Source organism: Cetorhinus maximus, chromosome 4 (genome assembly GCF_964194155.1).
Source record: "Cetorhinus maximus chromosome 4, sCetMax3.hap1.1, whole genome shotgun sequence".
Classification (NCBI taxonomy): Eukaryota; Metazoa; Chordata; class Chondrichthyes; order Lamniformes; family Cetorhinidae; genus Cetorhinus; species Cetorhinus maximus.
The window spans coordinates 100568342-100593694 of NC_135882.1; the positions used below are offsets into that span (position 1 = coordinate 100568342).

The following is a 25353-nucleotide window of genomic DNA, read 5'->3' on the forward strand; positions in this document are numbered from 1 at the left end:
GTTTACAGGCGGCGATGCAGCTACCTCAATATGTCTGAGGTGCAATGCCGAAGGAGGGTCCATCTCTGAAGGGAGACAATGACCTCGATCTGTCAGATGATCGGCCCTGAGATCAGCTCCAACTGTGTGGGTGAACACCCCATGCCAGTGGCGCTGAAGGTCACAGTTGCCCTCTACTTCTATGCCTCTGGCTCTTTTCAGGGGTTGGTGGGTGATCTTTGTGGAGTCTCCCAATCAGCTGTCCACAGTTGTGTCAAGCCTTGCTGAGGCCACAGCTAGAGTACTGTGTGCAGTTCTGGTCGCCACATTATAGGAAGGATGTGATTGCACTGGAGGGGGTGCAGAGGAGATTCACCAGGATGTTGCCTGGGATGAAACATTTAAGCTATGAAGAGAGGTTGGATAGACTTGGGTTGTTTTCATTGGAGCAGAGAAGACTGAGGGGCAGCCTGATCGAGGTGTAGAAGATTATGAGGGGCATGGACAGGGTGGATAGGGAGCAGCTGTTCCCCTTATATGAAGGGTCAGTCATGAGGGGACACAAGTTCAAGGTGAGGGCCAGGAGGTTTAGGGCGATGTGAGGAAAAACTTTTTTACCTAGAGGGTGGTGACGGTCTGGAATGCACTGCCTAGGAGGGTGGTGGAGGCGGGTTGCCTCACATCCTTTAAAAAGTACCTGGATGAGCACTTGGCACATCATAACATTCAAGGCTATGGGCCAAGTGCTGGTAAGTGGGATTAGGTAGGTAGGTCAGGTGTTTCTCATGTGTCGGTGCAGATTCGATGGGCCAAAGGGCCTCTTCTGCACTCTGTGATTCTGTGATTCTGATGACAGATACTCAGTTCAGGTGTGCATTGACTTTCATTCACAACCGCACGGTTTAGGCCAGCCAGGCAGAGCGAGCCAGAGGTATGCCGCGATTGCTGGGTTCCCCCACATCCAGGGTGCAATCGACTGCACACGTGTGGCCATCAAGGTGCCAGTGGGTGAGCCGGGAGCCTTAGTCAACAGGAAGGGCTTCCACTCCATGAATGTGCAGATAGTCTGTGACCATAGGATGCAGATTCTGTAAGTCTGTGCAAGGTACACAGGCTGCTCCCATGACTCATATGTCCTGAGGCACTCCCAGGTGCCGAAGCTCTTCAGTGCTCCAGCCCGGCTGGATGGATGGCTGCTGGGCGACAAGGGCTATCCCCTCAAAAGGTGGCTCATGACGCCTCTCCACCATCCAAGAACAGAGGCTGGGCAGTGGTACAATAGGAGCCATGCCTCCACAAGGACTGTGGTGTAGAGAGCCATTGGTCTTCTCAAGATGCGCTTCCGATGCCTGGACCGTTCAGGGGGCGCACTCCTATACCCCCCAGATCGTGTGTCACTGATAGTGGTTGCATGCTGTGCTCTCAACAATCTGGATCTGGAAAGGGGGGACGCAGTGGAGAAAGAAGATGTTGACGCAGCTGCTCTGGCAGCAGAAGATGAGTCCCGTAGTGAGTCCAAGGATGAGCATGCTCAGGAGAACACTAAGGGGATAGACACCAACCTGGGAAACCTCCAGGGAGGCAGGGACACCCAGGATGCTTTGATCCAACGCTCCTTCAGCTAGCCCACCAAAGTGGAACTTCCAACACATGCCAGGGCTGCAGGCTCCGTACTCGACACCTGAGACCAACATTTGTTTGGTTAGCCTTGTCAATAAAGTTCAATGACAAACAAGTCACTCATAACACCATGGGTTCCCCTTCACCTGCAGAACTAATGAAGTACCCAGAGGCTTGTTGAGAACCAACACATTTAATGATTTGCAGTTTGGCATACAGAAATCAAATGAATTAAAAGGTGTTGTTCAGCACACCAAATTAACAGTAACTTAAAAGTGGGGCAAAAGGAAACCATGAGTGATAAGCCCATGTTGTGCCTAAGGTGCTTTACGTTTACAGCGGGTGTGAAGTACCCTCACCACTGTGCACCGAGATACTGGCCGATGATCTTCTTCCCACTGAGGTGCTGGTATCTGCACTGGTGCCTGCCAGGCTGAGAGGCTATGAGGCTGGCGCGTTAAAGTCCTCTGTGCCCTCAGGGGTCAGCGGCAGCCCCTCAGCCTCCAGAACCTGGGCGTCCTCTGGTGAGGCTGAAAGTAAGAACAAGGACATTTGACTAGTTGAAGTCGTTACACTGTTAATGTGCACGGCTGGAACCTGGCTCTTCCTTCCATTATCAATGGGGATCCCATGTTGGATGCTGAAATCAATATACGGTCAACAGTGAAATGGTTGCACTGACAGACATTGTGACCTCAGTGCACGGCACTCTTACCTCCCAGTGGCACCCCAATCTCACCGTGGCCACTTGACTTGGGCGTGTGGTGCCTCTCCAGCTCCAGTGCCTCCTGCTCATATCTGGTGATGATCAGAAGGTGGGGCTGCCCTCCGCCAGTCCGCAGCCACTCTGCATTATTGTGTGCTGTCTTCTCCTGAAATGAGAGAGGAGCATTGATTAGTCTACCCTGTACCTGCATTGCCTTTGCAGCCTGGCCAACTCCACCTGAGGAAAACCTTGCAGGGCTCATCCGATTCGTGACCCTGGAGCCACCATACACCCACTCCAAGCAGCCAGGTCTGACACCCTTGCCCAGATGCGGCCTCCCTCACATTTGCCACTCACACTCTAAGAACTTTCAAACCCATGACCACTACCACCTAGAAGGACAAGGGCAGCAGATAGATGGGAACACCGCCACCTGGAAGATCCCCTCCAAGTCACTCAGTATCCTGACTTGGAAATGTTTTGCCGTGCCTTCACTGTCACTGGGTCCAAATCCTGGAACTCACCCCTTAACAGCACTGTGGGTGTACCTGCACCACATGCATCAGCACCACCCACGAGCAACTGGGGATGGGCAATAAATGCTGGCCCAGCCAGCGAAGCCCACATCCTGTGAAGGAATGAATACAAAAACAAAATTCTGAGGTTGTGGGGGGGCAATCTAATTGCTGTGCTAAGTGATCCATGCCAACACGGTACTCGCCCTTCCCGATCGCAGGAGGTCATTAAACTGCTTGCAGCACTGCATCCAGGTGCGTCTCACATTGTGGGAGCTGACCCGTTCTGCCACCTCCTCCCAGGCACGTTCTGTTAAGTGGGGTGGGGTGGGGGTGGGGGGGTGGGTGGGGGGGTGCCTCCTCGTCCTGTCCCTTGGGACCAGGATCTCGCGGCGTGCTGCCACCTCCTCAAGGAGGGCAGCGAGGCACTCATCGGAGAACCGCGGGGCCGGCTGCCCCGCCGACCTGCCCTTCCCTCTGGCCTGCTCTGCGAAGACGTCCTCCATCATGTAGCTATCAACCAAAATCAGTGGCAGCCTCAGGACGGCTGCCTGTGCTGTTTATGAATAGGCCGCCGGGTCACCATTGGACCCGGCGGACATTAGCTTCCTGCTGCCGCCCGCCCCTTCCCCCTGATCTCGGGAGCTGCGAGTTATGCTGGGTGGGCCTTAATTGGTCTGCCTGTGTAAAATGGCGGCGTGGACCCGATTGCGGGTTGGAACAGCTCCGTGCCCGCTCTCGCCGAGCCTGCCCACCATATGAAAAATTCTGCCCTGTGTGGGTGGTACTGTACTTAGTTCCACGTTAACCCTATATGCGCCAGACCCTTACACTACAGACTTGCAGAATGGGTATGGAAATGGCAAATGAATCACAAGCAGGTTAAGTGTGAGATACTGCATTTTGGTAGGAGGAATAAGGAGGACATACTCCTTGGAAAATAAGAGTTGTATTGACAAATCATTAAAAATAGCAACATAAGTCAACAAGTCCATAAGGATTGCAAACAAAGTGCTGGACTTCATTTTTAAGAGGAATAGAATTGAACTGCAGAGAACTTATGTTAAACAAAAACAAAATGCTGTGAATGCAGCAAAACTGAAGTAAAAACAGAAAATTCTAGAAATTCTTGGCAGGTCTGGCAGCATCTATGGAGAGAGAAAACCAGAGTTAATGTTTTAGATGTGACCTTTCATCAGGACTTGAAGAAATTAGAAATATTATATATTTTTAGCAAGTGTAAGGGGGGGTGGGCGGGGTTGGGGGGGGGGGGGGTGGAGGGTAGGAAGAGCCAAAAATGAAGTTCTGAGTTAGGGTGAAGGGCAGGAGAGACTACATGTCAAAAAGTTTCATGATGTAAGGTCAAAAGGAGTGACAGTGGGACAAATTATGAAACAACTTTCATACAACTATGGTTAGCTCAAAAACAATTCAGGTAATGTGTACAATTCTATCCCAACATGACAAAAAAGTCGAGGCACAGGAGAAGGTGCAAAAGCAGATTTACAAGTATAGTGGAACTGAGAAGCTGTGGCTATCAAGAAAGGCCAAGTTACCTGGGGCTCTTTCCTCACAAAAGGAAAATCAGATGAGTGACCTCATAGAGGTCTAGAGACTTGAGACTGAGGCTGTTCAAACTCATTAAACATTGAATCCTTCCCACTGGTAGAAAAAAAACTTTCATCCCAACAACTGGATTTAGATCCAGGTCCTAAGGTAAGAGGTCCATTGTTCCACCAGTTGAGATTCAACAAATCTGTGAAATCTCTGAATGCAAAACCTTAATGGAAGTGTATATTTTCAAATATTATCTAGGCTGATCGATCAAAAGAGTAACACCTGAAGATCAAGGAAAGGGTCATCAGTATTCAAACTCAAAATAGTATAAAGTCAGATGTATTAATTGTCGTGGGTGGGATTTACAATATGGTCTCCTTGTTCAAAAGTGCAAGTGCCTAGCCAAAAGAAAAATCTTGATTGTGCAGTATTAGAAAACCTTTCTGCTATGAGCATAAAAGCAAATTACTGCGGATGCTGGAAATCTAGAACAAAAACAAAAATACCTGGAAAAACTCAGCAGGTCAGTTAACGTTTAGAGTCTGTATGACTCTTCTTCAGAACTAAGGAAAAATAGAAAAGAGGTGAAATATAAGCTGGTTTAAGGGTGGGGGGGGGGGGGGGGGGTGGGTGGCGTTGGTGGTTGGGACAGGTAGAGCTGGATAGAGGGCCAGTGATAGGTGGAGATAGCCAAAAGATGTCATAGACAAAAGGACAAAAAGGTGTTGATGGTGGTGATATTAGCTAAGAAATGTGCTAATGGGGACATTAAGGGAAGAAAGCAGGACGAGCAAGGGACGGATAGCCCTAGTGGGGGGGGTCAAAATAGGCTAAAAGGTAGAGATAAAACTATGGATGGAAATACATTTAAAAATAGTGGAAATAGGTGGGAAAAGAAAAATCTATATAAATTATTGAAAAAAGGGGGATCGGAAAGAGGGTGGGGATGGAGGAGAGTTCATGATCTAAAGTTGTTGAACTCAATATTCAGTCCAGAAGGCTGTAAAGTACCTAATTGGAAGATGAGGTGCTGTTCCTCCAGTTTGCGCTGGGCTTCACTGAAACATTGCAGCAGGCCAAGGATGGACATGTGGGCATGAGAGCAGGGTGGTGTGTTGAAATGGCAAGCGACAGGGAGGTCTGGGTCATGCTTGCGGACAGACCAAACGTGTTCTGCAAAGCAGTTACCCAGTCTGTGTTTGGTCTCTCCAATCTAGAGGAAACCGCATCGGGCGCAGCAAATGCAGTAGACTAAATTGAGGGAAGTGCAAGTGAAATGCTGCTTCACTTGAAAGGGGGTGTTTGGGCCCTTGGACAGCGAGGAGGGGCAGGTGATATGGCTGGTTTGAAGATTATAAAGGAACAGCTTTAATACTGTTTTCTCTACTTTAATTAAACCAATGGTGCAAATGTCACTAGTTTGGATTTCCTTCTATCACTCACTGATTGTTGTGATGTAAATTCAGTAGTCATGTCTCACAGGAACTCTATCCACATTGCACACTGACACACATTTCTAGTAATTGGGATCAGCAATAGGCCAACATTAAAGGTATTTCATTTAATATTTATTTAGATATGTCCATCCTGCACATCATTTCCACCATTCAGCCATGCAGCTTGAACAACCTAAATCACTCCCCATTTGAGAGAAGGACTGTTCAGTGCCAAAGAAACTGGAGCAAATTGAAAGGACACAATAACAGAAAGTCAATCACAGGCTATATCTAATGTGTTTATTTGTTGACTGTTTCTCTTTTCTTTGTTAAAGCGCCTGTTAATATTTTATAACATTAAAGACACTATATAAATGTAGCTGCTGTTGCCTGCTGCTTAGACTCTCATAAGCCTTTATGCCAATTGGCATGAAGGACTTGGTGCATTAGTGATGCTCTACACCCATGCATTCACACCAGAGGTAAACAAATCATTGCACACTAAGGTTGATGAGACAGCAGACCCAAAGGTATGTAAATACCCCTTAGATTCTTCCTTGAAAGCATCCCATCACATAAAATCTTACATTCCAAAGGAAAAAACTTTCAGGATGAGCAACTGATGCATCCTGATTTGACCATGCCTTTTAAAGGTACTATCAACCATTTCTGGGGCTTTGGTACATCTAACTTGAAGTGGGCACAGGGAACTTTCTTGTATAAAGCCAGATGTAGACCAGTACATTAACTGCAAGACTTTTTTACAGCTACCATGCAGCACTGGACTGGTGTATTCAGTAATCTGCTTCTATCATGGCATGCTGTCATTCTGACCTACAGGAAACGTGCTGTGCAATGGCTTTGAAGAGCAGTTGTTATCAGTAGGAGGCAACTGCTTGGTTGGCACCATCATTATCATGGAAAAACTCAACAGACTCCATTTGCTTTGTTTTGCCTCATCAGCCTTGGCGAAAGTCACAAATAAATTAAGCAGCTTTTTTTAATGATATGCAGAAAGTTGTCAACCCCTCGTGACCTTTAATTGTCTGGTTCCCAGCAAATTTCATTCACTTGCACTTTTCCACTGGCTTAATCCTTTACACATCTGAAACTGCATGTGGCCATGCCAATGGGCTGCTCAGAAAAAATTGGTGCAAAGAACAGCCATCCATTTGAGAAGGTCCAAAACCTGTCAGAAAACCTAGGCTTTCAGGTTCTAAAGCTTACTCATTTCTAATGCAGAAGAGTGTGGCTGTTGGCTCCAATCCATTTTACTAGTGTTACTCATCACATTTGCCTACAACAGGTTTTGCAGCATTTATCAACAGCCAAGTTGGATATTGTCTGTGTTCTCTCTTGACTTCATCAGGTGGCAGGAATATCAAATTTATGTAGCACGATTGTAAAGGTTTAGGATTTTGTATGTTCAATCGGATTCATAAGGCTTCAAGTTTAAAATCAAAGATTTAATCCAAATTTCTTAGAAGTTTTTACTTTAATCTTCCATTCTGGAAAGTGGAGTTTTCATCCACATGTCAAACAAACTTCTCAGGAAAAAAAAAGGTCAACGCAAAGCTTTATTGATAGTACAAATCAAACAATTACACTACTTCATTCACATCTTCATCCAAATTATTTCATTTCTTTAGTCTCTAAAACGGCACGATGCATGAAAGTGTAAAATTTTAACCTGATATTTACATCTCTGGCAGTGGTGTTAGCTGATTGCCTTAGTTTTGAATATGGTATTAAGAGACATTATCTTGAACTTGGCAACACAAAAAAAGGGAGAAATAGCTATAAAAATGGGTATATTCATTGAGCAAAATAATGTAAAATATATCTGCAAAATAGTTTCAGTAACCACAATCAGAAGTAAGGATTACGGATAAAGTTCTTTGAACTGGTGCTTTTAAAGCAGTCGAACAGTTTTCCCAGTTACAGTTAAAAAGTCTTCATCTGCCAGAGCTCGGAGAGCTTCTTCAAACATATCCTTGGTAATTGCCTGAGAAGATTAAAAAGAAATTCTAATCAGGTTAGGTTACAAGCACATATGAACAAAAATAGTTTTCTGGTGTAAATGCAATTGGTCACTTTGGTATATTGTAGTCAAATGATACTTTCAGTAACAGGGTGGCAAGAATTCTTTTCCTCTGCGCCATTGGTTGTTCTTGTCCTGTGACATGACGTACCCAATGTCGATTGTTATTACTAATGTTATCCCCACCTGCACAACACACCCAATGTCTATCATTATTACTATTGTTATCCCCACCCGCACAGCACAAAGTCCCCAGGAAAGCTCCAGTTCATCTGGGCTTTGCAACATCATTATAGGAAATGCAAAAAATGATTCCTGTTTTTAAAAAAAGTAGCAGCGTTGGGCTAGAAGTGCATTCATGTAAGCCAGCCTTTCTTGCTCTATAATTTTAGAGAATACCAGATCTTGGCCACTTGTTTTTCCTTTTAACTAGAAGACTTCTATCTTTCCACAAACGTCAGTCAACAATAGGAATCCATCTTTTCTGTAATAAATGGGTGTAAACATGTATGCTAGATCTAATGTTATCAGAAAAATGGCCAAATAATACCGTAGGGCAGAGTGAGAAGAAAAATTGAGGGAAAAGAGAGATAAAAGAAACAAGCTAATAATGAGAACCTTAAGGGCTCCCATTTCAGACATAGGTATTCCAAAATTTCAATTTTTTCTTTTCCAGATAAAAACTAACTTACAACTTCAGACTGAGATCTCAAATCTTCAAAAAGTTGCTGGTATTTCATGGTTGGAGTTTTGCCTTTAGATTGAATGAACTTCTTCAAGGCTTGAGCCAAGTCTTCCTTGCGTTTGCGAGCAGTGGCACTCATTCCTGAAACAAGTTAAAGTAAAAGATTTTCAAATTCATTGTTAGATAATGTAGTAACCCTTAAAGCTGAACGTGTAGTTCTACCTAGTCTTCATGCTGCTGTGAGAACATTCGTGCTGGGTAAAGGAATGTTTTTACAAATCAATGTCAGAATTAAAGAAGTCAAGGTCCAGTGTAGCACAATTAGTTTTAGATTCCTTTTTGTAACGGTAGCGCACCGAAGCCTTAATCTCAGAAAAAAATCACTGCAATATTTCAATTTTATATACATGGGTATGTAAAATCTTATCCTCATAGCTTCTTCAAATGAAACTGTCAACTTAAGTGATATATTTTCAGCGGTTTAATACTGTCTACATCACCAGAGCGAATTGGTGAGACTCTCCTAATTTATGCTGATACTCCAGTTTAATACTGAGGGAGTGCTGCTCTGTCAGAGGCACAATCTTTCAGATGAGACGTTAAACCACAGCCCCATCTGCCTCTCACGTGGGTGTGAAAGATCCATGGCATTTTGTCCCCCAAAATCCTGCCAGATGAATACTTATCACTCAACCAACACCACTAAAACTGATTATCTGGTCATTACCACATTGTTTGCTGTTTGTGGATCCTTCCTGCATGTAAATTTGACTATTGCATTTTCCACATTACAACAAAATACTTTAAAAGTATTTGGTTGGCGGTAAAGTGCTTTGGGACATCCTGAGTGATTGAAAAGCACTATACAAATGCAAGTGTTATCATCTGATGATCAACAGTGAGAAACGAGTCTGTGTTAGGTTAAAATTAGGGCCGGGATTTTCTGGCCACGTTGTGGGCGGGACCCACCACGGGTGAGGCGGTGCCCCAGCCGAAGTCCACTCACTTGCAGCGGGACCAGAAGATCGCGGCGGTGGGCGGGTGCGGAAAATCCTGCCGTTGGTCTCAGAATGTGAATGGAGAACACTAAGCTAACAAATTACATATCATGTCCCTCTAGCTTTACAAAACTAGCACTTCTACATATATATTTACAGTAAATTGTGGAATCCAGTCATGAACACAGTTGTATGACTAAAACCTCCAACATTTTTTATAAGACATGTGGCAACTTTCCTAACTTCCCAAAATGACCTTTCCCTAAACATGGTATCCAAAATGAAAACAATATTTATTTAACTCATCACCTGTAGTAAGGATAGATATATCTACAATTCCAGTCCTTGGGTCAGTGGCAGACTGTTTCAGAGCTTCACGGTGAAGGCGTTTCGCCTCTTCCACATCGATATTTTCCACTTTTTCAGAAAAACGCACTTTAGCATAAGCTTCTGCCAGACGTATCAGTGACTCCAGCTGTCGGGGGTATGCCGACACCATACCTCTACCACCGCCAACTTTCCTCATGTCCACATAAGCCTTTAACATGAAAGAAAACAAAAGCACTGACAGCATTTAAAGGGGTGGTATATTTTGTAAAAACATTTCCAAGAAATTCCTTAAAATACCTAGGCAAGTACCAAGTTCTTACCTCAATCAGTGATTGACTGGCTTCTTCACTAAGTCTAGGGTGGACGTAAGAGCGGCCATAGGCAATGTAATCTCTCAGCACTGCCATGTCCAGGTATTCTTCTTCCATTTCCTCTTCACTTTGATAATAAAGCGAAACCAAGTGGTGGGCAAGACGTCGATCATAAGCTTCATCTTGTGGGTCCAACATAAGGAAGATCAAGTCAAACCTAGAAATACAACCAACATACTTACAAAATTGTGCCCAACATCTGGAAACGTTAGCCATTTATAGGATTTAGATCTTGATTGTGAAAGTATCCGAATAGTTTACAATAAAAACAGAAAATGCTGCAAATATGCAGCAGGTCAGACAGCATCTGTGGAGATTTCAGGTCTACGACTTAGTATATCCTACCTAGACAGTAGTGTATGTGGAAGCTGAATGTTTTCTATAGTTGTTTTTTTGGGATTCCACTGCGACTCTACTGGGTTTGCAGCTGCCAGGATTGATGTGCGGGCATTCAGCTGACAGATAATACCAGCCTAAAATACACAGAATTATAGGCTTTATTAAGAAAATACATGTCAGATCCCCTTCAAACATAACGGTGCAAAATTAATCAAGAAAAGAACTGTGTAGCATCGTTGCTAAACTTTTCTGTATTGTGTAGAGGCTGACAATAGCAGTAACCCAAAGGATAAAACAAAATCACTGGCATTTTAGCATATAAAGCAACAGAAGCAAGGTCCGAGCAATGCAGAAAATGAAAGATGTCAACTCAGAATTCAGCTTTCACATGTTGTTTACATATTTACTTGTAATTCTAAATGCTAATTTTAAAGTGTAAAAATATTCTTACCTTAGCAATGGAAAGAGTTTGCTGCTCCATAACTTCATGCAACACTGATCTTGTGCTATCATTCATTTTGTCAAACTCATCAATGCAACAGATGCCGTTATCACTAAGAACAAGGGCACCAGTCTGCAAGACCAGTTGCCTTGTCTCAGGATCCTTTGTTACATAAGCCGTAAGACCTACAGCGCTGGAGCCTTTACCAGAAGTGTACTGACCTCTGGGCACCAGGTTGTATACATACTGCAGCAACTGAGATTTACTGGTACCAGGGTCACCACAGAGAAGGATGTTGACCTCTGCACGGAAATTGCCACGACCAGTGTGACTGAAATCTTTGCGTGTGCCACCAAACAACTGCAGCAAGATACCCTGTTCCAAAATACAAAGAACGACTGTCACAAAATTTAATTTTGATACAAAACTGTCATATTGCCATTAACAAGGATAATTTTTTAACTGATCTTATATGTTGGTATCATGTTTCAAGGGTAAAGGATAGATATAAACTAGATTCAGGTTATGGAACAATTTTAGAACCTGTTGGTATCTTGGTGAATTGTGCCATGGGATGATAGGAACATACATAACGAGATTCCCAACAAGACAATTTCCTAATCTCAGCCTAACTGGGAGAAATGGAATGGATATTTGGAATAATTCATAGAAAAAAGGTTTTACCTATTGTATAAATGAGACTAACCCAAAATTGCTGTTTGCAAATATTATAACATGGTTCTAGGAGTTGCATACATGCTAAAAGCAGTTTCTCCACCTGTCTTTCAGGTTAGGAGTTTTGTGTGCTGCACGTGGAAAAAGAGGTAAGTGGGGGTAAAGGAGAGATAATGGAAATGTAACTCTAATGTTTCTGAGCTTATTAAAATAAATAAATAAACATACATACATACTTAAGACCACAGAAACTAACTAACAACTGTTTTACTAAAGTCACCACACAATGTTAAACATGTACTTTCGGAAAGGAAGCTTGGGAAATAAATGTATGGTAAAGGTTCTACAGTGATTCTCACACACAAGATGTTTAGTAAATAAAATCATATATCATATAGGAAAATGTAAAGGCATGTTCCAGGGCCATCTTGCACCTTTTTGATGTCTTCATGCTCATAAATACTAGGAGCCAATGCAGCAGAAAGTCGTTCATAGATATCAGGCTTCTTAGAGAGCTCTTTCAGCATGTCAACACGCTGCTCTGTGAACAGTTTTTGTTCCTTTTCATCTTCAAGTCCGTGAAGCCGTTTCTCATCAGTTTTACGAAAGTGAATGACATCAATGTGAGTCTTGTACACCGACTTCACACTGCTAACTCTGGGATTCACACGGATAGGAACAGCTCTGTAGATGCCTAGACAAAACAAAAATTCACACAAACAATCCTCCACCTCCTCTAAAAATCAGATATGAACCATGTGAAAATAGGCGTTGTGTTTGAGAATCAGAGTAGGATTTACCTGTGACGTTCACTCGATCCCCAGGCTGCACTTTATCCACCAGGTCATTGTGAGCAAACAGTATAACTGTATGTGGTGTCTGTCCTGCAGGCATATCTTCAGGGGACTCCTGCAACTTAACCTGCAAGATAATAAAAGGTTAAACTAGTTCATTATTAGGCCAGCATGTGCAGCTGCACAGTACAGTATGGCCGCATTTCTGAAGTAAATACACCTGATGCATTTGAATTACACATTTTCCCAGAAGATAAAATTCTTATCTCTCAAATTAATTGGATTCTAGTTTCAATCAAAGAAGTTCTTGTTTTCTGTTACCATGCCTCCCTAGATTGATCTCATTTTTAAGGTTTATTTTGCTTCCCCATTACAAGCTCCTGCACTCTATGTGCTATGTTGCAACCCGCTCCCAGACTACCTCCAACCTTGCTCCATTTGTTACATATAATGAGTAGACCTAGGTGACTAGCTCTGTGGGGAAGTATGCAGCCTATTGTTCAGCACCTCCCTGATGGCAGTAAAGTGTGGGCACTTATTAGATGGACATCATGAACAGTTTTCATCATTCTATGGTGAGCACAGGTGAAGGTACCAGTTCAATTAATTCCATCATATTGTGTTGACCTTGTCAAGTATTCAACATTTGATTATGGAAGCATTGCTTTGTGGTTAGGGGAAAATTATTTTGTTGCAATCCACTTATTTAGCATTAACTATATAAGTGTATTAAAAGATGCTTGTACTTCTGAAAAACAAACATACCATTTGTTTGTCTGAAAATACTGAACGGTTGTGGATTAGTGCCATGCTGTGCGTGGTGTTGCAGTTCTTGCACACAGATGGCTCAGCAATCCGGCCACGGTCAACCTCCACCCTTGTGCTAAAAGCACACACTTGACAGCTGAAAAATGCCTCTTGCATTTCAGGGATCAGTTGAGAAGACCTGATCACCATGCCACTGACTGTGATCAACTGATCAATATCTGTAAGGAAAATTGCAATACAATAATTATATGCATTATACCACCCTTAAAATGATAAAAAAAAATCTAAACTAGCAAACACACTTTATTACAGGTGGCCTACAGGTGGAATCTTAAATTGTTCAAGTTAACACTAACATATTTTATAAAAGAATTTACCAACTAAAATCAGTTTGCTTTATTCTAGCGGTAATATCCTACCCTCTGGATTCAGACTTCTCATATTTTTGGTTCTCAAAGCGTTGTATGGCCGGACTTGGATCTGATGCTCCAGTAGAGTGTCAGGGAAACGTTCAAAAAAAAGTTCATTGACAGCCATATCAAAAGTAGGAATCACTTCCTATATATTAAAAAGGATTTGTTTAGCTTCAAAGCACTGATTAAGGTTTTTTAATTTCAACTTTCTTTCAAAACTTTGATAATGAAACAATTATTTATTGTATAACATATATTACCTGTGGGTAACAAATCAGCTGTCTGTATAGTTCAGGGTCAAAAGTTCTTAAATGAGAGGAGTTCACATTTAGAAATGGCTCTCCCACCAAGTTCATCTACAATAAAAGTACAAAATCAGATTTCCTTCAGCGCTGGAATATTTACACACAAAAGAGATAATTAGTAAAGTACAGATGGGGTCAAGATATACATTACCTCTTCAAGTCGTTGCATGTAAAGTGGTTCATTGATGTCAAGGCCTGTAACTTCCTCTTCTTTAGCAGAAGGGTCAATAAAGCGCTGAAGGAACCTCTGAAAGAAAATGGTACAAGGATTACTTTCTCTTCTGGAATATTACAGAAACTACATATCGCAAACATTTGTTTAATACTTGCACCTCAAAAATTCAACCCAGCCAATTATCACCCCATCAGTCCACTTTCGGCCATCAGTAAGGTGATGTAATGCTTCGCCAACAGAGCTACCAAGTAGCACTTACACAGCAAGAAGCTGCTCACCAACGCTCAGTTTGGTTTCCGCCAGGGCCATTCAGCTCCTGACCTCATTACAACCTTGGTTCAAACATGGACAAAAGAGCTGAACTTCCAAGATGAGATGTCCTCAAGGCATTATTTGCCCAACTGTGCCATCAAGGATCCCTGGCAAAACTGGAATCAAAGGGAATCAAGGGGTAAACTCTCTGCTGATTGGAGTGATATTGAGCATAAAGGAAGATGGTTGTGCGTGTTGGAGGTTAATCATCTCAGTCCCAGGGACATCGCTGCAGCAGTTCCTCAGGGTGGTGTCCTGGTCCAATCATCTTCAGCTGTTTTATCAATGACCTTCTCTCCACCATAAAGGTCAGAAGCAGGGATGTTTGCTGATGATTGCACAACATTCAGTATCATTCACAATTCTTCAGATACTAAAGCAGTCCGTGTCTATATGCAGCAACACCTGACAACATTCGAGCCTGGGCTGATAAGTGGCAAGTAATACACACGTCACACAATTATCAAGCAACGGCCATCTCCAACAAGAGAGAATCTAATCATCACCCCATGGCATTTGCCGGCATTATCATGGCTGAATTCCTCACCATCAACACCTCTGCAAGGGGGGCGGGTGTTACCATTGACCAGAAACTGAACTGGACAAGCCACAAATATTGTGGCTGCAAGGACAGGTCAGGGGCTGGGAATTCTGCTGTGAGTAACTCACCTCCTGACTCCCCAAAGCCTGTCTACCTTCTGCAAGGCACACGTCAGGAGTGCGATGGAACACTCTTCACTCGCCTGGATGAGTGCAGCTCCAACAACAGTCAAGAAGCCTGACACCATCCAGGATAAAGTAGCCCGTTTGAATGAGATCCCATCTATCACCTTAAAACATTCACTCCCTCCACCACTGATGCACAATGGCAACAGAGTGTACCAACTACAAGATGCACTGCAGCAATTTGCCAAGCCTCCTTCGACATCAGCTTCCAAACCCTCTACCACCTGGAAGGACAAGGGCAGCAGACGCATGGGAACCACCTGCAAGCTATCCTCCAAGCCACATGCCATTCTGACTTGAATTAATATCACCATTCCTTCATGGTCTTTGGGTCAAAATCCTGGAACTCCCTTCCTAACAGCACTGTCGGTACACTTACGCCAGATGGACTGTAGCTGTTTAAGGCTGCCCATCACCTTCAAGGTCATTTAGGAATGAGTAACAGCGGCGTTCACATCGCATGAAACAATAACAATAAAGCTCTGGCTTACTTTATAATTGAAAAAAATACACCCCAAACTTCAGCATTAGAACGTCACAAAAGACACAGGTCCATATCGTCAAATGCTTTATTTTGTCACAAAAGGCCAGCTGTGTCTGATGTATTGTTGGTGCTTATCGTGGTCCAGGGAAATAACTAGAATTCTTGGTGTAAATTGCAAACTCCCAGGGAAGTTTTCACTTCTGTGTGCCTGCAGGTTTGCCTGACAACTGTTGATGCATCTTGGTGATGCCATTTTGCAGCAAGTGGAGGATAACTAAGAATTGCCTCCTAATATATTCAAAAGAACAGGTGCTTAAAGAACAAACGCAAACAACACATTAACTTACAAAATTTTATCCACATACATCAGCAAAAATAAACCAATATCTATCTAAAACCTACCTGAAATTTTTCTTTGCATGCAGCCACATTGACATCTGTTCCCCAGATTACTAGTTTCTGACCAAGGGATTGTTCACTGGTCACAACTTCGTCTGCTGAAGGCTATAAATAAGAGATTAGACTCTTAAAAAGAAAACAACCAATAACAGTAAATTTACTTCTGCAATAAAGAAATTTAATGATTTAACATAAATCTGGCTAATCTGCATAGCCTCTATTGGATACCTACCTGGTCTGCATGCAAGTCAACCTGGCGGACCTTACGTGCAGACCCAAGATCAGGACGCTGGCGTATAGGTGTACCCCGCACACCACTGCGAGGAGTACCTTCCACTCTAGAGCTGGGAGTGCCATAGGTCAAAGGAGAGCTTACGTCAAATTCACTGGCAGCTGCGAGACATTAAAATATTTTGAGTTACTCCAATAAGAGAGTGACTAAATATACATACACACATGTATATGTATGTATTTAAACCTTTAAACATTCTGGTATAGTCTAACTTAAAACATGTTAGGTGCATCTGGCTCAAAAGTTGAAAAGAATTGGGAATTTTAATGATAAAACACCAAAAAACTGGAGTTAATATAATAAGATTAGCACTCTGCCTTTCAATATAGTACTTAACAGAAAAAAGGTTTAACACAAGAATGTCCTGGTGCAAAAAAAGCTGGTTGTTTCTCTTGGCACATTTCACATTGTCCTCTGCTCTGTACAGCCACAGAGTTGCAGAGTTCACTCAAAATGACAAACTGCAAACCTGAATGGCGTGATCGTGCTGGGCTGGATAAGAAGGATGACTCCTGCACACGTGGGCTCTGAGCATCTGCTGCTGGAGAAGTTGGCATTGGCTGCAGCTCCCCAATAGATGTTGACTCATCTACTCGTTGTCTTTGTGAAGGTGGAGACTGTACTCCATCGCTTCGAGCTGTTAAGAAGTTGACTTATTGTTAGTAACATGTCAACTACATTTTCTAGTTTTCACAGTTAAGTGTTTTTGCGAAACTGCAAATAACATAATTCTGGCCCTATATGAACATCAACTACAAAAATTAGGTGAGCTGTTCAGAGTTCAAACCAGCATTAACATAACTTCACACTTGCTTGGACAGAACTCTTTATGATCTGTAAACATTTTACACACTAATGCAAATAAAATATTGACAGTTTATCAAGTTGAAGTTCTCAACATGTTACAGCAGTCAGTGGTTTGAAACAAATAACATTTTCCCTCTTGTCAGCTGGTAAATTGATGCAGGTTTTGTTACTCCATTGCTAAACGGAATAGGTTTGGATGAAAAGGAACCAAGTATGTAGCATATTTTGCAGAGGAAGGGTGCAGCAGGGATGGGAATGTGATAAACTGGCTGGATAATAAGCTGTTTTCAATTCTTTGAGATAACATTTTAAATATCACGAATGATCACATAATTTAGACTAAAATATTCAAACTATTTTTGTTCAAAAACAATGACTGAAAACGTGAATGTCAGTAGAATATTTTGTACCCAATTAATTTGAATGGCTTTAAAGCAAATTTCTAAAGGTTTCACTAGCTCCTGACATACATGGATGCATTGAACAATAAGTCTTACGTGTGGGAGGGTTACTGCCTCTTCCACGCTTGCTTCCTTTACGACTAGGCGTAGATGTTGGTGAAGACATCTTTAGCACTAGGATCAGAAAAATACATAAATGTTTAGCTCTGCATTCAAACACGTTTAACAGATATGAATGTGAAGAGTCAAATTACCAGTATTATTAACATTCACAACACAAATTCATTTCCTTAACACATTTCAAAAATATGAAATTTATAGCAAAAAAATTAAGTTTTATATATATCAAAAAGAATGTGCAACTTCCAACACCTCACATTTGTTATTCACAGGTGGCACTCCAATTCCCAAATTATCATTTCCTCCAAGAGCAGAATGATCAGAAATAATATTTATTTCCGATTACTGTAACATACCATTACTCTGTCCTCCAAGATCTAGTTTTTAACCAACCCAAGATTTTATTAAATGAGAACAGTTATGATTACATGTGATTTGCAGCATTGAGAAGTAAGATAAATCTCAATGCAGCTCACAGGTAATCTGGAGTTGTAAATGAGATGTTAAATAGCCAACTGGGTCATCTTCTGGTGGTAGAGAAACAAGGGGGATATTGAAGCACTGAAGATTAGCCCCACAAAACTGATTTCCACTGTTGGAATTCTGCGAGTTGAGAAACGAAGGACCTTCAGAGTAGAAAGACAGCATCACAACAGTGATCTTACACCTGTGTACAAGATAGTTGACAGTGTAGAAAAGGCTCACCCTGAATACACATTTAAAATAAACCATGACAGCAGGACAAGGCAAACAGGTTCAAACTAGTAAAAGGTAACTTCAGGACTTTTCTCAGGAGATTCTGAGATATCATTTTAAATATCACTAATAATCACATAATTTAGACTAAAATATTCAAACTATTTTTGATCAAAAACAAAGCGTTATCAACTCATGGACTGGATTCCTGGATAGTGAATTGGAAAAACAATTTGAGTTATTTAACAAATAAATTAAGTGGATATTAGGGTCTTTCTAGATAGACGAAAGAAGATGGGCCGAATGACCCTCATTTGTAGCCATTGAGTAAATTCATTTTCGCGATTGGGGGATGGGTGGGTAATGGGCATACAAGGCAAATATGACAGACGCAGTAGATTTAATACCAAAAATTTAAATATATTTTAAATGGAATCTAGGCACTTTAAAACATTGTCTCAGCAAGATCGCTTTTGCTGCATTTGGGACTCTCATCTGCTTTTCCGCCAAATCTTGTTTGAAATTGCTTTAAATAAAGTTTCAGAAATAAAATATGATTTTTAAAAGAACAAAATTAAATCCATGCGGATCCATACCTAATCTGCTGGCCTAAAGAAAGCCTGGTAAAGTTCGCTGAAGCGTGTAGCCTTACCTGACCTGCTGTCCAACTCTTATGTTACATACAATTTCGATTTATTTTCACGACTAAATGCAAAGGCAACACAACAAACACAAACTCTAGACACAATGCAGATTGTTTACTTCTAATTTGGAATTGTTTTCTAATAGATTAATTCCTACCTTCCTACTCTTCCCCCAACACTCCACAGAACGTTTTTCCCGCGAAGTCGGTCAGCTGACCTCCACTCCGCGCGCGCTTTCCCAGCCAATCAGCATTGAGCTTTGGCTCATATGCAAAATCTATCGCCACCGGAAGCGGGGGAGGCTGCAGAGAAATTTTAGAAATCAAGCATTTTGCCGGAAGTTGTTTTAAATGAGATTTCAAACCCTATTAGATCAGTGACGTTCAAAGGAATATAGTGAGGGAGGGTGTTATTGACTCCTCCCCCGGGCTTGGAACGCGGAGTGGGGCTCGCGCCGGGACAATCGCAGCTAGAATGCGGCAACATGGACCTGGCGGCGGCTTGGAGGTGGAGCGGCGGCTGCAGCAGCTTCACCGGCTGCTGTCAGCTCGAGACAGCAGGAGCGCTTCAGTGGATTCACACAGTTTCATCACCAACCTCACCCATGACTTTCTGTATAGTAGTCACGAAAGCCGGCTGGGTGGGTATAAGGCCGTCGGTTCCATCGTATAAGTTTGGCTGAAGAGCTATATGAGTTTTGAAGTTTAGTTTCCCGGGTCAGTTAGGAAGAAGCCCACATCCCCGGGGCCACTCTCCAGTCACCTGATGGAGACGAAGAATTAAAGCAGCCAGCCTGTGTATATTCCCCCTACCAACGCCTTAAACATGTATTTCTCACCGGAATACCATTGCTCTTCCAGATTAGAATAGTGAGGTAAAAGCAAAAAACTGCGGATGCTGGAAATCCGAAACAAAAACAAAAATACCTGGAAAAACTCAGCAGGTCTGACAGCATCTGCGGAGAGGAATACAGTTAGGTACTTGTTTGACCAGTTCAGACTCAATGGGCCGAAGGGTCTTTTTCTGTGCTGTAGACCTCTATGACTCTAATAAGAGCCAGGCTGACAGCACATTAACAACGACTGGTCTTATACTCAGCTAATTTGTCAAATAAGAATCAGATTCTGGAATATTGGGAAGAAAAGCTTGCGCACCTGGTGTAACTGAAGAAAAGTCTGTACATCTTATAAACAGATCTGCGTACGAGAATCAAAATATTAACCTTGTAGATTACAAGTGATGAAAGCAAAATACTGCTTATGCTGGAAATCTGAAACAAAAATAAAAATAGCTGGAAAAACTCAGCAGGCCTGACAGCATCTGTGGAGAGGAACACAGTTAATGTTTCAAGTCAGTATGACTCTTCATTACAAGTGTTAGTTGGCGGCAGAATAAAAAGCAGTTTGCTTCATTGATTTAAGGACAATTGGGACCAAGTTCACCTATTTAAACAACACCTGGGGGGCTTCTGGATTTATTTTAGCTCCTTTTGGTTGTACTAAAATCGCTTTCTCTTTAATGGCTTTAAAAATGTAGAACAGGTTAGTTTTTAAAGTTTGTAACACTAAGATAGAAGCAAAAATACTGCGGATGCTGGAAATCTGAGTTAAAAACAGAAAATGTTGGAAAAATTCAGGTCTGTAATATTTCATTCCCTTTTGAAATCAATATAGTCTGGTTTATTTAAAATGCAAATGTTCGCTTTACACTTATGTTTACCTACTTAACATTTCAAACCTAGCTTTATCTTCTATTACATCAAAGCCTTAAGTCACACAGATATAGGCACAGACCCCACTATTAATCTACAATAAATTCCAATAACATTATGAAAATTATTATATCTTCCTGACATATGGATTTGAAACTCTGTTTCTCTCCACAGATGTTGTCAGACCTGCTGAGTTTTTCCAGAATTTTCTGTTTTTAAGTTTGCAGATGCTTCCATTGTGGAGTAAAACAGAAGGGGGAATTCGGTTTTGTACCACATTAAATAGCGGGGATCCGAATCTTTCCATCGTTATCATTGAAAAGCACAAGTTGGTGTTTTGGGTATTTTATTGATGTGAAGTTTCATAGACCATTCTCAATTTCCCACGACCCGCTCCAAAGCATCACGAGTCAGCTGGACACCAGTCACTCCGGTATAACTTGGAAATTAAAGTTTAACAAACTTTTTAGCTGAGTATGATTGTTTCTCTCCACCCCCCTCCTGCCACCAAAATAAGTTGGTGACTTCAGCTATGGCAGTCGAGGAAGGAAGATTGTATTTCTAGGGATTTTGAAAGAGAAGTCTTTCATAAAGTCCACAACTGGTAAATGGGCAAAGTAAGTGTGTCTCGGAAAATTGCGCAAATTGACATGTATAGATTTTAAGATTGATACCGATTTGAAGAGGGCAGTTCCACTTTATTTCATTCAACCAGATGAATCTGCAGATCCCTTCTCCTTTATGTGTCCCTTTTACAAATCATTCCAGGTTTTTTGTGTTGTCCATACTACCTTGAATGACTATTCCAAATGTTGATGACTGTGTGAAAACATCAGTCCTGAATTTGCCTTGCACTAGTTCAATCCATGCCCCCTTTTACTAATTTCACTGATTTAGTTGAAGTAATGTTCTGGATTTACTGCTTCTATTTAGTATCATTTACGTTCCTTGTATGGTACCTTCTTGGTTGCTTCAAGGCGGAAGATTTTCCAATCTTTGTTTGAAGATTGGAAAATCTTCCGCCTTGAAGCAACCAAGAGGGTAATTGAGGTTGTTACCATACTTGATTTAAAAGCAAAATACTGCGGATGCTGGAAATCTGAATAAGAGTCACACGGACTTGAAAGGTTAACTCTGTTTCCCTCTCCATAGATGCGGCCTCCACAGATGCTGCCAGACCTGCTGAGTTTTTCCAGCATTTTCTGTTGTTATTGTTGTCATCCTTATTGCTGTTCTGTGCCCTACTTGCGCAGCTTCAACATTTCCCTTGTTTTAGTATTCATACTGGGCATGATACTTGAGGTGTGGATCGGAATGCTACAGTTTAAGCATGAAATCCTTCAAGTTATACTCTTCCTGGGTTCTGTCATCTTTGGTGTTCACAGTGAATGTTTTAAGTGTCAAATCTATTAATATCTCCATATTTTTCATCAGTCTTAGCTAGCATGGCAACAGTCAGAGCGTTTATTATCCAGTTCAGCTTCTCAGTGTACTACTTTGTCCCATTATGTTTAATATGTTCCATTGGTCTTTGACAGCTCTTCTAAGATTGATGTACCTTTTTCTTCTGCCACCCTTTTATTAAATTGACACATTTGCATTGAGCATCTGAATGCAAGCTGATATCAATTAGAAACAGTAAGGGTCTCACACCAATCCTGGGAATGTTTGGCACTATTCTTGCCTTCATTTACTGCTCCTGCTGCTTCCTACCCTTAGTTGGTTTTATTCATTCTCTGGTTTTATATTGAAATCCCATTACTGTAAAATTAAGTAACAGCTTTTCATGCAGCACCTTGTCAAAAATTTTTGGGTATACTATGTGTTAACACTTAATCTGGGATGTCCCATCCAGAAAATATTGCTTGCCTTTAATCATGTTATCATTACAATTAATCGAAGTTTATTCCAAATGATTCCATTATACCATCAATAGAAGAATGGATCATATTGAACAGTAACCTTGAGAATTACTTTATTAGTTAATGGGTTAAAAAAAAAAGTACCTGGATGAGCACTTGGCACATCATAACATTCAAGGCTATGGGCCAAGTGCTGGTAAATGGGATTAGGTAGGTCAGGTGTTTCTCATGTGTCGGTGCAGACTCGATGGGCCAAAGGGCCTCTTCTGCACTGTGAGATTCTGTGATTCTGTTACAGGCTTAGACTATTTCTATTTAACAGACGAATGCCCAAACAAAAACCCATGCTCAAGAGGCATTCAGATTGAAACAAGTACCGAAGTATTTTATTATCTTTCCAGCATCACTTGAGTGTGTGACTCCCCCACCCTCCGTCTCCCAGTTCTAACATTAAGGTTCATAGCTTAACTGGATTTTATTTGTATTGTCTTTCTATTTTCGCTTGCTTCAGGGGTCCCTAAAATAACAAACACGCTCACAAGGAGTTTGGAGTAGCCTCGGCTCCTATGCATTTGAAAGGTATTAATAGGTATGATTTGAAAACAAATTTCTCCAGTCATGGTGCTCAGTTCATTTCTTCTCTTCTGACTGGTTGATTAAAGCACTGGTGGCAAACTTTTGATTTGGCAAAACTTTAAAAAAAACTGTTGGATTTTACTGACTTAGTGTACAGTTCTGCTCTTTTATGTTCTGTCCATACAAAGCATTGTACCGAACCCAACTATTTCCTGGCGACTACCTAAATAGTTCTGTAGCCTGTGTGGCTTGCCTTTAGATGGTCAATAGTGGGATTTAGCACAAATTTCTTTGGAGATGTGGGTTGGAGTATAGAAATCTGGAAAGAAAAATGTTATGGTTTGAAATTTTTTTAAAGGATTATAAAAATAAGTTTATTGTGTCCAGCTCGCTAGGTAATCCACAAGGTCATCAACAAAAACTCCTCGTCTTTGTCTTCTAATTACTGACAATGCTTGCCAAACTGAGCTTATTGATCAACACTTTCTCTAATCACCTTCCTAACCACCTCCACCCCCCGCCCCCCCCAAACATTTTGTGGGCATTCTAATTTTGACCCTGCTGCCATTATCTACCTACTCGACAACTTCCTAACTATTTTTGTTGCCTGATCCTCTTTATTCCCCAGTGCAGTTTTCGTTTCCATCTCCCAGCCTAAAAACCAAGGGCTTGTGTACCCAAGGTACAACTGGCTGTTTGCTCTGATTTGACCAACTGAAGAAACACCGCATCTCCTATTGCACAGGCAACATTTATACCAGGTTTATCGTTGAGGGCCATCCCAGACTGAATGACAAAACTGCCTTCTCCAAAACTCCCTATTTCACCCCTTGATTCTGAGGTCCAACACAGTGGATGGAGTTTATAGACTTCATCTCAAGGATGGAAATAATCCAAGCAGCTGGCTCAGCCACCAACTTTTCCACCTATCTCCCTGATCTTCAGTGTTTTATTCATCCCAGGCCAGAATCCATGGGCAGGATTTAGCATTTTTGGGCTGGGACCTTGATGCCTGGGTCAAATACAGGACCTGGTCCTGCACGGTGTTCAGAGCAGTAACTCAACATAGATTTTGCCTGTTTAGCCAACTAAAGACCAGAGGACATGTTCATAGTCTAGTTCAGGGCTATAGGAGGCCCCGCACCACGGAAAGAACTTAGTCTGCCATTGCAGTTAAAGGGAGAGAGAGGGTACCTCCATCCAGGGCGGGGTACCCTCAAAGTCTGCCAAGAGTGCTGGCCCCCTGACCTGCTGCTGGGAGGCTGTAGATGGTCCAGGTAGATGGATCCTTCACTGGCCCTGGGTCAAAATCCTGGAACACCCTCCCTAGTAGCACTGTGGGTGTACCTACACCATGTGAATTGCAGCGGTTCAAGAAGGCAGCTCACCACCAACTTCTCAAGGGCAATTAGGGATGGGCAATAAATGCTGGCTTAGCCAGCGAGGCCCACATCCCATGAATGAATGAGAAAAATGGTATGATGCTGATGGGGAACCTGCAGGTTGACTGAAAAATTCTGCCCCTGATCTTGCCTCTAGGAAAATGGCTCTGGTTTGCTGGGACTGGCTAACAAGTACTCCGACTGGTAATGGGAAATTATGCACCCGCCTGTCTCCTTTCACACCTCCATATCGGGCCGAAAACCCTGCTTCATATCACTTAAGTAGCATCTCCCACATCCATGGTTATTTCTAAGATCCAATTCCTGGTTCCATGATCCATTCCCCACTAAATCTTGACCACTGAATGACCCTCCCTTGTCATAATCCTTAGTACCTTTGTAAATAACTCTCATTACTATTCCCCCCTTTCAAAACTGTCACTTGTTTCTTCAAAGCCTGTTTTTGGTTCCTCCATCTTAAATTGTTCTATTTGTAACTAAGACACTTGTATCTTATCACCAGCGAGCTCTATTTATCTCCAACAGTTTCTTGTTTGAATTCCTTCAATCAGACTTTTGCTGTGTTCAGAACCGAGACTGCCCTGGTCAAAGTCACCAATGACACCCCCTGCTGTTGTAACCATGGCAAACTATCCTCACACTCTGCACCATGTTTGATTTGGTTAACTACTCCATTCTCATCCATGGTTTACATCCTCAACCACCCTTACTTGTTTAATTCTTGCCTGCTCTAATGTAGCCAGTGTTTTCAGCAATACCCTTTCTCCTCTT

The 25353-nt window shown here is 42.1% G+C and overlaps 2 protein-coding genes across 3 annotated transcripts in view; one reads left to right on the forward strand and one right to left on the reverse strand.

Moving 5' to 3' along the window:
- Nucleotides 1-7372: 7372 nt before the first annotated feature.
- Nucleotides 7373-19251, reverse strand: mcm4 (minichromosome maintenance complex component 4). 2 transcript variants are annotated; one of them, XM_078540541.1, is made up of 17 exons: nt 19188-19251; nt 17667-17744; nt 16832-16999; nt 16303-16463; nt 16074-16175; nt 14126-14221; nt 13930-14025; nt 13676-13814; nt 13254-13474; nt 12495-12615; nt 12129-12388; nt 11029-11394; nt 10584-10711; nt 10188-10395; nt 9847-10075; nt 8547-8680; nt 7373-7818 (listed from the first exon to the last, which is right to left on the reverse strand). In XM_078540541.1, exons 2-17 carry the CDS (start codon nt 17734-17736, stop codon nt 7726-7728), a joined length of 2592 nt encoding a protein of 863 aa, XP_078396667.1. In that variant the 5' UTR covers nt 17737-17744; nt 19188-19251; the 3' UTR covers nt 7373-7725. The 2 variants fall into 2 exon arrangements, with proteins under 2 accessions (XP_078396667.1, XP_078396668.1); XM_078540542.1 differs by lacking the exon at nt 19188-19251 and adding an exon at nt 18167-18188.
- A 196-nt stretch (nt 19252-19447) lies between these two features.
- Nucleotides 19448-25353, forward strand: part of prkdc (protein kinase, DNA-activated, catalytic subunit) — a 238827-nt gene continuing 232921 nt past the window's right edge. The window contains exon 1 of the mRNA XM_078540537.1: nt 19448-19670. Coding sequence (XP_078396663.1) covers nt 19505-19670 — 166 coding nt within the window. The 5' untranslated portion in view covers nt 19448-19504. The remainder of the gene's footprint in view (nt 19671-25353) is intronic.